A 16,211-nucleotide genomic window follows, 5' to 3' on the forward strand; every position below is an offset into this window, starting at 1 on the left:
GACAGGTTCATGCCCCTCCCCCACTGTCATGTTCATGCCCCTCCCCCACTGTCAGGTTCATGCCCCTCCCCCACTGACGGGTTCATGCCCCTCCCCCACTGACAGGTTCATGCCCCTCCCCCACTGACGGGTTCACGCCCCTTCCCCACTGATGGGTTCATGCCCCTTCCTCACTGTCAGGTTCATGCCCCTCCCCCACTGATGGGTTCATGCCCCTCCCCCACTGTCAGGTTCACGTCCCTCCCCCACTGTCAGGTTCACACCCCTCCCCCACTGACGGGTTCACACCCCTCCCCCACTGTCAGGTTCATGCCCCTTCCCCACTGACAGGTTCATGCCCCTCCCCCACTGATGGGTTCACGCCCCTCCCCCACTGACAGGTTCATGCCCCTCCCCCACTGTCAGGTTTATGCCCCTCCCCCACTGTCATGTTCACGCCCCTCCCCCACTGTCAGGTTCATGCCCCTCCCCCACTGACGGGTTCATGCCCGTCCCGCACTGTCAGGTTCATGCCCCTCCCCCACTGTCAGGTTCATGCCCCTCCCCCACTGAGGGGATCATACCCCTCCCCCACTGATGGGTTCACGCCCCTCCCCCACTGACGGGTTCATGCCCCTCCCCCACTGTCAGGTTCACACCCCTCCCCCACTGACAGGTTCATGCCCCTCCCCCACTGACGGGTTCTCACCCCTCCCCCACTGTCAGGTTCACACCCCTCCCCCACTGTCAGGTTCACACCCCTCCCCCACTGATGGGTTCTCACCCCTCCCCCACTGAGGTTCATGCCCCTCCCCCACTGACAGGTTCATGCCCCTCCCCCACTGACAGGTTCATGCCCCTCCCCCACTGACGGGTTCTCACCCCTCCCCCACTGTCAGGTTCATGCCCCTCCCCCACAGGTTCATGCCCCTCCCCCACTGTCAGGTTCATGCCCCTCCCCCACTGTCAGGTCCATGCCCCTCCCCCACTGACATGTTCACACCCCTCCCCCACTGGGGGGTTCACTATTTCAAACAGTAAGCTCCATATTCCCAATGCCCTTTGGGCAAATAAGAAATCCCTCCTCTCCACACCAATCCATGCACCAACTACATTAGTTCCCAGCCCCGTTTATTTGCCTCCTGCACTGGCAAGCAGTAAATGGAAACTCCCTATCTCGGCTCCTCACAATTTCATACAGTACAATTTTCCTTCAGCCATTTCTATTCTAAGGGAAAAAAACTTCAGCCGATCTGATTTCATGTCCCACTCACTGCCTCTCTTTGCTTTGACGATAAGATTCAAGGTGTTCGTGTGTCAGCCCTTTGATAAAGCAACCTAAAACTGATCTGTGATATTCTCTGCCACTTTACCTTCAGTGCCCAGACAATGTCTGGGGTATAAATGTCCCTGTAAATGCAATGGCCCAACACCCTGACAGCCTCCCAAGCAGCAACCAAAACATTGTTCCCATTCCCTCCACCACCTCGCCTTCTAGACCCTGTCGCCACTGAATGGTCTGCGGTCCCTGTACCTGTAGCTGCTCAGGTTTCAGTCTGAGTGATCCCATGCTAAGCTCCATCTCCTGGGCCTGTAGAGTCCACCGTGAGCCCTGTTGCTCATAAAGTGCCCAGTACATTGGCATCAGCGGGTATAACACCAACAAGTTGTATAGCTGCTTGGCATCAATGATGAGATCTCGCTGAAACACAAAAACAGTTCGAGCAGCAAATGTAATATCAATCCGTCATTTCTATTGATTGATGAAAATGGTTCAGATGTTAAATGTAATCGGTGCAATTGATATACCGATGCAATTTATTCCCGTGGGGAATTACAATTTTGGTGAATCTGGATAGAAACAGAAATGTAGAAAATGGAAGCAGAAGGAGGCCATTCAGCCCTTCAGGCTTGCTCTGCAATTCAGCATCACGGCTGAATAGTGCCCATATCCTAATTTATCTCCACATTCCTGATGCCTTTAGCCTCAAGAACAACTTCTATCTAAATCCTTCCAATATAATTCAATAACTTGGCCTCTGCGTTTTCTGCGCTTGAGCATTACATAGGTTCACCACACTCTGGGTCAAGACATTTCTTCTCATCCGTGGCCAACTCCTATCCTTATAGTGTGATTCTTAGTCCTGGACTCCCTGACATCAGCAACATCCTTCCTGCATCAAATCTGTCCAGTCGTGTCAGGATTTTAAAAGTCCAATTAAGTCTCCTGTTATCCTTCTAATCTCCAGCAAATACAATCCTTGTCATCCCAAGTTCTCTTCATACATCAGCCCTGTCATCTCAGAGATCAATCTGGTGAAATTCTGCTGTATATTCATCAGAAATGCACACATTATTCATGTTGTGGGCTCACCTAGGTCCTGTACAATTGCAATAAGTCATCCCTACTTCTACACTTGAATCCTCTCACTACAAAGCCCAATATACCACTTGCCATCTTCTGCACCTGCAGCAATTGCATGTTTACTTTCTTTCACAAAATGCTGGAGTAACTCAGCAGGTCAGGCAGCATCTCAGGAGAGAAGGAATGGGTGACGTTTCGGGTCGAGACCCGAAACGTCACCCATTCCTTCTCTCCTGAGATGCTGCCTGACCTGCTGAGTTACTCCAGCATTTTGTGAATAAATACCTTTGATTTGTACCATCATCTGCAGTTATTTTCTTATGTTTACTTTCTTTGATCAGTTCACAATTTGCATTTAGCTGGTCGTGCACTACTTCAGCGTGTCCCAAACCACTGGGTGGCCACACAGTGTATAATCCATTGAAACACTGCCTCCAATTTGCATTCAGTAAGTTCCCATTAACAGTTATGATAAGAACCAATCTTTTTCTGTCACATTGACTGAGGAATAAATAGAGTCTGCAGCTCCAGGGAGAATCTCCCTGATCTTCATTGAGCAAATGTCATGGAATCCTTGACAATGGGGTAGAAAGGATCTCGGTTTAGTGTTTTAAGCTGCAAATGTACCCTCAGGACTTTACTGAATTGTCAGTTGTATCCTGGAGGGGGAATGATCTCATAACCTTCTGAGTTTGAGTTAATAAAATGTGGCATATCCTCCATCAATCCCAGCCCACCCATTCTGATTGCACATTGACAGGAAGCAGTGAGAATTGGAATGATGCAGTGACCAAATACAACTTTAGGAAGATAATGAGGTGAATTTTCAAAACGTCCTGCTGGGTATCCATTTTCAGGTATGGGGTGAGACAGAATCAGCAACAGAGAGGGTCCACTGTCCACGTTCAGGGCAGGTCGTTAACAAAATAAGTGGAAAACAATGGTTGTTTAATATTAATACATTCACTGGGTGATATTGTACCCTCCCTCCATCCCATCAACCACCAACCCCCAGCAGAATTTTAAATGCTTTTGTAAAAGATATCAAATCCCAGGAGAACTTGGCTCCATCACTAATATCTGCTACATTATACACTTGCACTACCAATCATTCAATACACCTGAGCCTGGAATCTAAAGACCTATCATTCAATGCAGTTGAGTTGAGAACACCGACACTGGGGAAGATACAGTTTGACCAAGTTCCCTACACTGCCGTGCAAGGTATGGACATCAGTAGACCTACCTTGGCAAGTCATTGCATTGGCTATTACACGCGGTTACCTACCTCATACTGTGGGTCGGCCCAGTCCAACCAATGCTCCCTGGCCTTCTCTTTCTTCTTATTCCTGAGCCACTTGATCTTGTTTTTGAGGGCGCTCTGAATAACCCAAACAGGACATGTTTAATACATTGAGCAGTCAGGCAATAGATGGGTGCCTATCGCATTATCCATGAGAATGATATGGGATTCACAGCATGGTTACCATAGATGGTCTGGGGCTCATCAAAGAGATTGGAAGTGCAACTTGATCAATGGTGCATTAGCTAAATATAATTTGCTTTATGTGTGACACATGCAAGCAATCTTCTCTGCACTCTTCTATTTACAGGAAGCTTATCTCCATCTTTTTCTAGACTTTTGATGCAATTTCACAAGCTCAAAAAGGTAGCCGAGTCTATGCTTGGTTTCATATGTTGTTGTTCGTCCTTTGGGTTCGAAGATGACCATGATTTCACTTTCAGTTGGAGGATTGGTGACTGTGGGTCCGGAAGTGACTGGTGAGGCCAATCCGGGCCCGGAAGGCATGCCCACACGTAGGACACAAGTGGATGACTGCTGCAGTGGAAGTGGAGGTAGCCCGGACCTTGCGCGCGGTGCGTTTCCTCTGGGCCTCTGCAGTGCGTCTGTTCTCTGCTGAACGGGCTCCTGTGGCGAGCTTGCTACGCCAGGTTGGACGGTCCAGAGCAAGAGACTCCCTGGTTTATACATTTATGGTTTCATAAATGTAGAGGTGGCCACATCATGAGCACCAAATTCAGTAAAGTAGGTTGGTGAGCCTCTGCCTGACCTGGGAAGGGCTGTTTCGGTGCTGAGAAGGCTGCTTCTGGAACTGTGGCCATGAGTGGAGTAAATATTATCCCAAAGGGTTGTGACAAGGCGACCCCCTGGCTTTTTATCCAGCAGTGATAAAGGAGAGGCAATTTATGCCCCAGACAAGATTCTGTGCATCTTGCAGGTAAATTTGAAAGGTGTGGGTTTGCATGCTCTTATTTTACACAGTGGAGGTTCAAAGGTTGGGAGATGCTGTTGAGGAAAATAGTGAGATCTTGCTGTGTATCCAGTGGATAATATACACTTAGGCAATCATCTACCTTTGATGGAGGGACTGTTTTCTTGGATAGCCAAGACAGAACCAGATCAACAAGTTTGTGCCCAATGAGAGAACTCCTACTCTTTATTTAGGACCCAGTTACCCAGAGAATTGTAGTAATTTCTGATCCCATCCATCTCAGCCAGCATTGAGCTGAAGTTCCCAAATGGAAAATTAGTATGTAACGCCACCGGGTGGCGCCGTACACAGCAGCCTCGCCAACAGCCTGTCTCGTCGTTTTCTTCTTTTGCTGTTTTGGCCTGTGTTTACTTGTATGTTTTTAGTGTACTTTTAGTTTTTGTATTATGTGGGGATGGGGGGGGGGGGGGGGGGGGGGGGGGAAGGTTGGGGGAAAACCTTTTTTATCTCTTTCCTCGACGGAGATGCAACTTTTTCATCGTATCTCCGTCTGCACTGCGGCTTTAACATCGCGGAGCTGGCAGTCCCTTTGTTAGGGATCGACTGTGGGAGCTCCAACTGCAGGAGCACGGGAGTTTCGATCGCCCCGACGGTGGAAGTTTCGATTGCCCCGGCCACGGGAGAAAAGGAGTCACTATGCCTTCCATCATAGTTGGCAAATCAAATTCCTTGTATCTTTACATACATGGCTAATAAATTAATTACAATAAATTAATTAATTACAATAAATTAATTAATTACAATAAATTAATTAATTACAATAAATCATAATAAATTAATTAATTACAATAACTCACTGCACATTTGCCTTGCTACAGGTGTTCTGAAATTCAATAATAATTAACTGACTATTTTCTAAAGCTAGTGAGCTCTCTCCCTTTTCCACTGGTCAGGAGGCCACACCTTGTTGCACAGTGCATCACTTACCACTGTGGCAGAGAAGACTTTGCAGAACAGGTTTCCAGATGGTGGGTGGATCTTGTACCTGGATGTGCCGACTCCAAAGAACACTGAAAAACAAGGCATTGAGCATTCTTTCTCTCAAGTCACTCAATCAGATTGTGTCACATCTGAAATATTCCCCACTCTTTACCTGACTGACCCAAGGTCAATGCTGCAGATTACATTTCTCAAGAGCCTGCACTACCTTCTCCTGTGCAGATGCTGGGCCTGTTCCCTCCCGACATTAACTATCGATACAGTTAAATTAAGATAGCTTCTCCCTTGATCTGTCTCGGGCCAGTCGTGCCCCATTCAACCATAGATTAGTCATAAAACCTCACATCATCAGGTCACTTCATCTCACAAACCAGCCTTCACCCACAACTCCCCTCCCACCGCCATTGACTCCATCTACACTTCACTTTGCCTCGAGACAGTAGCCCAGCAGCCAACATAAGGAAGTACCACTCTCAGCCGGTCATTCCCTCTTCTCGCTACCATCGAGCAGAACATACAGAAGCTTGAAAGCACATATCACCAGATTCAAGGACAAACTCCTCCTATCAGACTCTTGAACAGATCCATCAAAAGCTGAGGGATGTATTTCCTATATTCCATTCTACCTCATTTTAGTCCTTGCACTTTTTTTAATCTGCACTTTCTCTGTGGCTGTAACACTCTATTCTGCACTCTGTTTCCTTTCTCTTTGCACCACCTGTTGGCCTCGTGTATGGCTTGTAATTGTAATCATATGTGGACTTTTTTTTACCTGGATAGCATGCAAAAGGTTTTCACTGTACACATGATAATAAACTAATATCAATATCATCCCATCACCTAGCCCTCATATTTTCATAATACTTGGCTTCTCCTCCTCTCATTTACTTTTGCCATTTTTTTTGTATTTCTTCAATATTGTTCTTGAACTTTATCTCACAACAGGATTTTCATCACCCTTCTAACTTTCCCTTCTGGCTGTAAACTCTTTATTTCTTTCTATTGGGACACCTTTTAAAGATAGATTTTGACCAGATAATACAAAAGAGATAAGTGGGTCTCAGGCTCAGGAGTAACAGACCCAGCAGCACCAAGGCAGCTGAAAGTCTTGGACTACTGGCCAGAGAGGTATAGTCGCCGGAGACTAGAACACAGTGGGACGTTTAACATTCAGCTAGAAATCCAGACCTCAACAGAGAGACCAACGGCTCTGGTGCAATACTCCTGTCTTTGTAAAAGATGCCTTAAATTCAAACACTCTTTTAATAAGGTCTTGTCAAACTCCAGCATGGTAGGCTGGTCTACAAGGTTTAATAATGTGGGATCTAGGATAAGCTAGTCAATTGGATACAAAATTCGCTTAGTGATAAGTGTCAGAGGGTGGCAGTGGAGAATTGTTTTTCAGATTGGAGGCCTGTGACCAATGGTGTTCCACTAGCATCAGTGCTGAGAAAGTGGGCAAGAGAATGGCAGATGGAAGTTAACAAGTGAAAGCGATGCAATTTGGGAAGTTAAACCAGACCTAGGCACATACACAGTGAATGACAGGGACCTGGTGAATGTTGTGAAACAGTGAGTACAAGTACATTGCTCCCTGAAGGTGGACAGTGTGGTGGAGAAGGCCTTCATCAGTCGGAACATTGAGTACAAGTCTTTGGGCATCGTGTTACAGCTGCACAAGGCATTGGTGAGCCCACACTTGGAATATTGTGTGTAGTTCTGGATGCCAGATAGGATGGATGTGATTAAGCTCGAGAGGGTGCAGTCAAGAATCGCAAGTATGTCGCCAGGACCCGGGAGACTAGATCAGCTGGAATTGTTTTTCCTGGAGCTAAGGAAGTCTGAGAGGTTATAGAGTACATAAAATCACGAGCGGCAGAGATAAGATGGATGGTCACAGTTTCGTTCACAGGGTTGGAAAGTCTAAATGTATAGGGCATAGGTTAAAATGAAAGAGGAAAGATTTCAGGGAGACGTGAGAGCATATTTTTCACAGAGGGTGAAATGACAATGTTTCAGGCTGAACAGCACAATTACTGTGCAGTGTAATTGTATCACTCTATGTCCTGAAGCCATTGCCCTGATGATAGATGAGACATTTTCATCTACTGGAAGCAGGGAGAAGCCCCCATTCCCCATCCTCACTCACCACCACTCTCAACATTGCACAGATTACCTGTGTAGCCTTGCTTGTATATCACTTGGAGAAGCCACTGCATGAAAGCCAAAAGAAAATAATCAGGAAGCAGGAACTTACTTCCCCATTGAATCTTGCATCCTGGCCCACAACACAACGTAACGTTGAGATTGCAAGAATACAGGGCAGCATGTGGTAGAACTTTAAAATTACAATAGGAAGCCAAGAGGTCTCTCGGCAGCCTGTTAATCCTTCACTAGAGCTGAACATTGATAGGGAAGATGAAATCTGAGGAGGAAGAAAAGAACCACTGCTAACATTGAAAGAAAGGCAGAAAGTCAAACAGCTTGCCTCGTGCTTTGTGGAGAATGAGATGAAAATAATCTGTTTCTCTTCTAGTATCCGGTTCCGATGAAGGTGGCACTGTGTACAAGGTAGCACAATAGTGTAGATAATAGACCTGCTGCCTCACAGCTCCATTGATGCAGGTTCAAACCTAACCTATGATGTGTGGAGTTTGCACATCACTGTGTGACCACTTGAGACACCACATACTAAGGACTTTGCTAATAGGTTGGTATAAATTGCCCCGAGGGCAGATGGATGATGGAATTGATGTGAAAGTGGAGTGAGGAGTTTACAGGTGAAATTGGTGCAGGGATGGAACTCATCTGTCATCCAGCACAAACTCATCGGGCCAACTGGCTGGCTTCTATTGTTGTAAGAAAACATGGAAATATTGCCAGATCTTACTGTGCAGGTTCAGCACTTTGCCCACTAAAAATAGATCAAGAAAAGGTGAAACTTACCTAAAGCCACCAATACGGCTAGAGCACAAACTCCAAATGCAAGGGGGTAGCAGTCTGCATTGAGACACTGGACATCCGCTGTAAGTAGAGACAAGGAATTGTTCATTATAACTAACTACTTTCACTTCTCCCAGTTCTACATGTACAGTGTGATGTCCATCACTCAGATGTTGCTGCATTACAGTTAGATAACAGGACCAGTGACCAGGCAGTAATGTGCACGTGTTATGGTGTATGTACTGACATCATACATCATTGTGCCTTTACCAAACTGTTATACACAGATATTACAAAAAAAAACACATTTGTGAGACTCCAGAACCCAGTGGTAAGGCAAAAAGGTACATCACGTGTTAGTATATATGTCACATACCTAGTGGTCAGGCCAGGCCAGGGCATGTAAAGATTAAACTGAGGAGCAATGTGGTAACATAAAAACTAGGAACAGAAATAGACTATCTGAACCTTTGCATTTTCTCCATGATTCAATAAAATATTAGCTGACATTAATCTGGATTGATGGTCAAACTTTCTTTTTCTATCTCCATATCCCGTAATTTCCTTTGTTACCACAAATCTATTGATCTCTGATTTGAATACTCAGATATTAGGCATTCAGTCTTCTAGAATGAAAGATTCCAAATACTGTTAACCTTTGGGGCAAAGAAATATTTCATCTGAAGAGAGCACGAAAGATGATATCCAGAATGAATTAAATATGCGCATATACCATAGCAAGTTATTATGTATGGGAAAATATTGGGAATATTTCACCATATTTCCCTAGGGGAATCCAAGGTAGTGTTACGCATCTCTTTGGGAGATACCTGGGGTTGGCGGGTAAGGAGGGCTGCTGGATGTCAGGGATGGTCAAAGATATTGGGTCTTATATATCACAGGATGCCTCTGAGAGAGAGTAGATATCACTGGAAGAAAATGGAGCACATCAAATAGTACTCAAGGACGTGGTCTCATCTCAGATAACATTCAAGGTAACTGAGATTCAAATATCACTGCAAAGCAGTAGAATGGACCACATATCACTGGAAGCTGGTGAGACGGGTCAGATATCACTAGAAATTAGGGGAAATGATTAGATAACGCTGGAGCAGATTGATTATCACTGTGAGTCACTGCAACATGCAGGTATCACTGGGAGTGAATGAAGCACTCTCAATGAGGCACGGTAGCGCAGCGGTAGAGTTGCTGCTTTACAGCGAATGCAGCGCCGGAGACTCAGGTTCGATCCTGACTACGGGTGCTGCACTGTAAGGACTTTGTACGTTCTCCCCGTGACCTGCGTGGGTTTTCTCCGAGATCTTCGGTTTCCTCCCACACTCCAAAGACGTACAGGTATGTAGGTTAATTGGCTGGGTAAAATGTAAAAATAAATAAAAAATTGTCCCTAGTGGGTGTAGGATAGTGTTAATGTACGGGGATCACTGGGCGGCACGGACTTGGTGGGCCGAAAAGGCCTGTTTCCGGCTGTATATATATGATATGATATGATGATATGATATGATATGATAATGAAACTGCAGGCTATCAGGACAGATCAGCTACCATTGGAAGATATTGCTTGAAGTCACAGACACAGATCAGAATCGGCTTAAATCTATAGTACAGGCCAAGCAACATTGATCAGATATCACTGGAAGCTGCTTTGACACAACTAGATCTCAATAAGTTCACTGTTGTGGAGTACATTGCAATATAAAGATTCCTTCATCACAGCCTCACTAAAGATCATGTGTGTAGGAAGGAACTGCAGATGCTGGTTTAAACCAAAGGTAGACACAAAATGCTGGAGTAACTCAGCAGGACAGGCAGCATCTCTGGAGAGAAGGAATGGGTGATGTTTTGGGTCGATACCCTGCTTCAGACTACGTTACCTACTCACTAATGACCACGATGGGGACTTCTATCAGCAGGCCTCTGTGTGTAATAGAGACTGCTCTCGCTGGCAATGTCTCTACTTATTTGGATTCCTGCTCAGAGTAACACCTAGACTTGCAGGGACTTCAGGCATTGACCGATGGCAGTGCAATCAACTTGACTTGTTCCCACTCTCAATATTCCCTACACCTGCCACTTGCCCCAGGCAGGACTGAGCACAAAGCCAGCCCAGTGTGACCTCACCCACAGCTGCCTTTCCCGCCCCGTCACAGGTTCACCGCCTCGACCGACAAGATTCCTCACCTCTCAAAAGCGGTACACAAATCCCGGAAATTAAAAATGCCAGATTTACAGAAAAGTAGAAAAGTGAAAAGTACGTCCAGTATTGTTTCTCCTGCAAACAAGAAACAAACTCTGTTAGTAATGTCACACTTCCTACCACACCACTCTTTGCACCTTCCTTCACACCTCCCCCTACAGCTCCCCTCACATCTCCCCCCTGCATTGTTCTATGCACTTGACACCCCCCTGCACTCCTCCCACACTGCCCCCTACACTGCCCCCCACCCCTTCTCCCCACGCCTTCTCCCCACACCTTCTCCCCCACACCACACACTGCCCTCCGCAACTGCCTAGCTAAGCTAATCTCCTCAACCTGCATGTAGAACATAGAACAGAGAAAAGTACAACATATATGTGCCTGCCTAAAAATCTCTTAAATACCACTCTTATATCTTTAGTCTGAGGAAAGGTCTCGACCTGCAAAGTCACCCATTCCTTCTCTCCAGAGATGCTACCTGTCCCTAGGGTTGCTAAATGTCCTGTATTAGCCGGAACATCCCGTATTTTGGGCTAATTTGGTTTGTCCTGTACGAGACCGCCCTTGTCCTGTATTAGGCCCGCGGGCCGCTGTAGGCCGGGACAGTGTAGGCAACGGAGTGTGTTCGGGGAGCAGGCCCGAGTGTGTTCGCCTAACTGAGGTTGCGTAGCAACCCGCTTCCCGGCCCGGGCGGCCGCCATTGATAGAGCGGGAGCACATGGCCGTTGGCTGGGTGAGGTCACGTGGGGCGTGATGTCACCTTGTCCCATATTTGGGAGTGACAAAGTTGGTACCTATTCCTGTCCCGCTGAGTTAATCCAGCATTTTATGTCTATCTTCAATTTAAACAAGCATCTGCAGTTCTTTTCTCCTCACTCTCATACTTGCCTCCCACCACATGTGGCAGTGCATTCCAGGCACCCAATACTCTGCATAAAAAACTTACACTGTGCATCTCCTTTAAACTTTCTCCCCTTCACCTTGAAGCTACTCCTTCCAGTTTTAACACTGGGAAAAATGTACTGACAGTCTATTCTATCAATGCCTTTCATGTTTTGTACACTTCTAACAGGTCTACCCACATCCTCCCACGTTCCAGAGAAAACAACCCAAGTTCATCCAAATGCTCTTCATAGCAAACACCTTCTAATCCAGGCAGCATTGTGGTAAACCTCCTCTTCACCCCTCCAAAGCATCCATGTTGTTAGTGTAATGGGGTAACTAGAATTACACACAATACTCCCAATTCTGTACCCAATTAGCTAGCTCTCCCTGGATACTGTGCGATCTAACCTTCCAGAGCAGCCTTCCATGACCAACATTATCAAAGGCCTTGGTGAAGTCCATATGTCCATGATCCATCTTTGGCCCGGCCAAACATTTTTGTTACTTCTCAAACTTAATCAAATTCATGAACAACAATCTTCCATGCACAAAACCATGCCGATTTATCCCTAATCAATCCCTGCCTTTGCAAATGTTTATATACTATTCCTCTGAATCCTCTCCAGTAACATGCCTCGAACAGATGACAGGCTCACTAGTCTATAGTTCCCATGCTTGTCTTCACAACCTTTCTTACACAGAGGTACAACATTAGCCAACCTGCCTTCTCTGGCACCTCACCCGCATCTAATGATGATTCATAGATCTCAGCCAAGGCTCCCACCATTTATTTTCTAGCTTCACACAATGCCATTGGATATTCCTGATGAGGCCCCAGAGATTTATTTACCTTCCTATCTATTCCCATGACCTGTTCCATGATTTAGGCGTTAGTAAATTGAATCTAACTCACAGAGTAATGAATTAAAATTAGCTATAATTTACAGCAGTGAGCAAGGGAAAAGATGGAATGGCAGAATAGACTTGATGGGCCGAATGGCCTAATTCTACTATTCTTACGACCCTATGACCTTATACTGCTGAGATGAGCCGTCGCTAAACTCCATTCAAGGCCGTTTCCATCCTTCCTCAGGTCAGTCTTTTAACATTTCTCCCAGACCATCCTGAAGTCTTAGAGACACCGAAGCAATCTGTCCTCACCTCTTTCATACCAATTTGATCAGCACCAAAGTGTGACAAGTTGGATTGGATGCTGCCGAATCCCAAACTAATGAGGAAGAGTCCAATGAAGGAGCCCACCCTGCAAACAGAGAGAGTCTGGTCAGTGCTAGAACATTAGATGGTTGAGCAGGTAAGAGAACATTGGGGCAGGGCTCAATTTAATGTGGATGAAACAGGGTTAAAAAAAATGCTCCTCAACCCCTCGCGCCTGTTGGGAGAGCAGCCATTCCTACACAGGTGCGGTTTCTACAGAGAGGCTCCATTCCCATTTTGGTGGGCAGGTGTGGGGATGGGGCATGAGATAATAATACCATGCATGACAATTTCAGGACTGGTGAGTCTGATGATGGTGATCGGCTGGTCTCGCGTTTCCCAATGCCAACATGATGATTGTCACCCATGACTGGAGCGACTGGGCTTGTATACACTGGAATTTAGAAGGATGAGAGGGGATCTTATTGAAACATATAGGATTATTACGGGATTGGACACGCTAGAGGCAGGAAACATGTTCCCAATGTTGGGGGAATCCAGAACCAGGGGCCACAGTTTAAGAATAAGGGGCAGGCCATTTAGAGCAGAGATGAGGGAAAACTTTTTCTCTCAGAGAGTTGTAAATCTGTGGAATTCTCTGCCTCAGAAGGCAGTGGAGTCCAATTCTCTGGATGCTTTCAAGAGAGAGTTAGACAGAGCTCTTAATGATAGCGGAGTCAGGGGGGTATGGGGAGAGGGCAGGAACGGGGTACTGATAGAGGATGATCAGCCATGATCACATTAAATAGCGGTGCTGGCTCGAAGGGCTGAATGGCCTCCTCCTGCACCTATTGTCTATTATCTATTGTCTATTGACTGAGCTTTATTATGAAGGGAGCAGGGAGATTGTTATCAGGGGTTTTAGAAAGGAAGAGTCCTGGCCAAATTCTCAGCGGGTTTATCCCAATCCAGCGGTTTCTCAACTTTGTTCCATCCTCTGGTCCTCACTTTGCTCCATGTGCCACGGGCCAGGGTTAAAGTGGATAGTATAGCTATGCAAAATGGCTTAATTCCCACATGCCTTTCAATCGCATCTAGTAAGCCACCTGTGCAGCTGTCCCATTGATGGACAAAGTGTGGGCAGGAGCAAATGTATGAGGGCATATATGTTTGGTGCTCGATCTATTGCCACTCTCGTCCAGCGACCTTTGTAGACCCATTGGTAATTCCAAGGACCAAAAGAACTTTGTGGTCAGTTTTAGCCTCACTTGGTTGCCCATTTCCATGGTGAAGGTTCAGCTGCTGTTTTGAAACTCTGGTCTCATTTAAGGTCCGGGCCACAGGGTGTCATGTGGACAACTCACCATACTTGGCATAGGAGACGGGGCAAGGGCCTTCACCGGCAGGGAAAGTTATTGTAGGAGCCATTTTGCAGTCATTAGTTATTTTCGCTTATTGATATCATTACCTTGTATTCTGCTGTAGTTTGGACACTATAGAGTTAATGCAATGCTTACGTAGGGGCTGGGCGGGGCCAGAGTACGGGCAGTTGGGTACGTGCGGGCATGGTGGGTGAGCTGGGAGGTGCTGACAGAGGGTCAGTTAGAAGCTCCGCCAAAAGATTTATCAGCCATGATGTAATCGCCTGTAAGTTTTATTAACTAGAAGATTAATACAAACTGTGTCGAAGTTATATCTGGCAATTCGTAATGATCGCATAGACTGTGGTAAGATATGGAATTTTACCTAGCAATTAATAACCAGTCGATGACAAGAGATATGCCAATATGTTATATTGCACCTTCAAATAAAGAAGATTAACTATAAAACGTCAAGGAGAATCTCTGTTATTATTTGTTTGAGTCATTACGCTTATCGCTGACCAGGTCTATGCAAGTGGCAGCTTGGGAGCTAATTGATATAGACGAGAAGCTGGCCGCTACAGGTATCATGGCTGAGGAAGAGGAATAGTCTGATTTACTTTGTTGAGGGTATGATTACAGTTGTCCTGGAGAGAAGCTGAAGCAAGCGGTGTTATTTTTGTGAACCCTGGACATTCGCCCCTATATAAACAGGACCCAAAATACATTGTGTAAGAGCCTTGGGGCGACCTGTCCATGTGAACATTGCAAGCAACACGCTGAGCGAGGAGTAAAGAAGCCAGTGAAATGAATGCTGGGGGTCATTCTGTGAGGTCCTAGACACATTACAGATGGACCTCACCACCCACACCCACAGTCACCTCCATCAGATTCATATACTCACCCTGAACTCTCAATTGGTAATGGATAAGCAGTAGCCGACAAAAGGGTGGCGCCAACCAGGAATAAGATGGAGAATATGAGAATACTCCTGGAATCCAAGATGGCGAAGACAAGAATTAGAGACAATGTCACATCATTGACTCCTTGCTGCTGTCCTATGACTACCCACCATTTCCTAAATGTCTAAAGCTGCATGTATCCAATGCACAGGCACTTTGATCGAAATAGAAAAATCATATCTAATTGTACAGGGGATGAGCATTTTGCCCTTTATAACAATGTCAGCTCCTTGATAGAACTGTTCAATTAATCCCTAATTCTGTATCCATACCACCCACTTGTGTTTGTATGTCTAATTGCTTTGTGAGAGGTATTAGAGAGTCTACTTCCTCGTATTCATAAAAGTAGCTGCACGAAATGTTTCTCTTCTTCTCACATCTTATTTAATGTACTCAGTTAATTTAAATGTGGACCTTCTAATCACCTTCTGCCACTGGAAGTATTTCCTCTTAATGTTTTAACCCCTACATCTCCAATGGATTCTCTCTACAGCTTCTCTTATCGAATCCCCTAATAAATTTGAACCATTATGTGGAACGTCTCTGCGACCTTTTCCGCTCTATAATTAGAACAATTTTCCTCAGGTCGTCCCAAGTATTACAAGTTGGTCCTCATGACCACATTTGTCCTTGGTTAGATTGAAGCTTGAGTATAGGGTGGAAAGTGGTCAGGAGCTCCACAAACCTACACTAACTTACCAAGGCAGGCTCGAAGAAGTAGGAGTCCACTCTTTGGGCAAACTTAATGAAGTTTGAAAGATTATGACATATATTGTTCCAGTTGGCAGAATGGGTAATGGAGGATTGGGTTCATGTTATATGTTGTAAATTGTGGTTTGATATCCTTCCCCTTTCCCCTCCCCTTTCTTTCCCAACCCAACCCCCCCCCCCCCCCCCCCCCCACCCCCACCCACACCACCCCCTCACTCTCATTCTTTCTCCCAGTTCCTAGCAGTCTACCCAATCCATATTCATAATTTTATAGACCTCAATCATGTTCCCTCTTAAACTTTTCCCTTTCAAAGAAAACAGACCGAGGCTCTCCAGTCTCTCCTTATAACTGAGGCACTCCATCCCAGGGCACATGCTGGTGTGTCACCTTTGCACCCT

At 45.8% G+C, this 16,211-nt stretch overlaps 1 protein-coding gene across 1 annotated transcript in view; it reads right to left on the reverse strand.

Annotated features, from left to right (window-relative positions):
* Positions 1–16,211, reverse strand: part of LOC144607549 (solute carrier family 15 member 1-like) — a 69,698-nt gene that overhangs the window by 26,630 nt on the left and 26,857 nt on the right. Inside the window, exons 6-12 of the mRNA XM_078424447.1 lie at positions 15,044–15,130; positions 12,785–12,884; positions 10,723–10,813; positions 8,524–8,601; positions 5,566–5,648; positions 3,633–3,725; positions 1,514–1,681 (exon numbers count right to left, since the gene is read on the reverse strand). Of these exons, the coding sequence (XP_078280573.1) occupies positions 1,514–1,681; positions 3,633–3,725; positions 5,566–5,648; positions 8,524–8,601; positions 10,723–10,813; positions 12,785–12,884; positions 15,044–15,130 (700 nt within the window). The remainder of the gene's footprint in view (positions 1–1,513; positions 1,682–3,632; positions 3,726–5,565; positions 5,649–8,523; positions 8,602–10,722; positions 10,814–12,784; positions 12,885–15,043; positions 15,131–16,211) is intronic.

The sequence above is a fragment of the Rhinoraja longicauda genome, chromosome 29, assembly GCF_053455715.1.
Source record: "Rhinoraja longicauda isolate Sanriku21f chromosome 29, sRhiLon1.1, whole genome shotgun sequence".
In the NCBI taxonomy this organism is placed as follows: domain Eukaryota; kingdom Metazoa; phylum Chordata; class Chondrichthyes; order Rajiformes; family Arhynchobatidae; genus Rhinoraja; species Rhinoraja longicauda.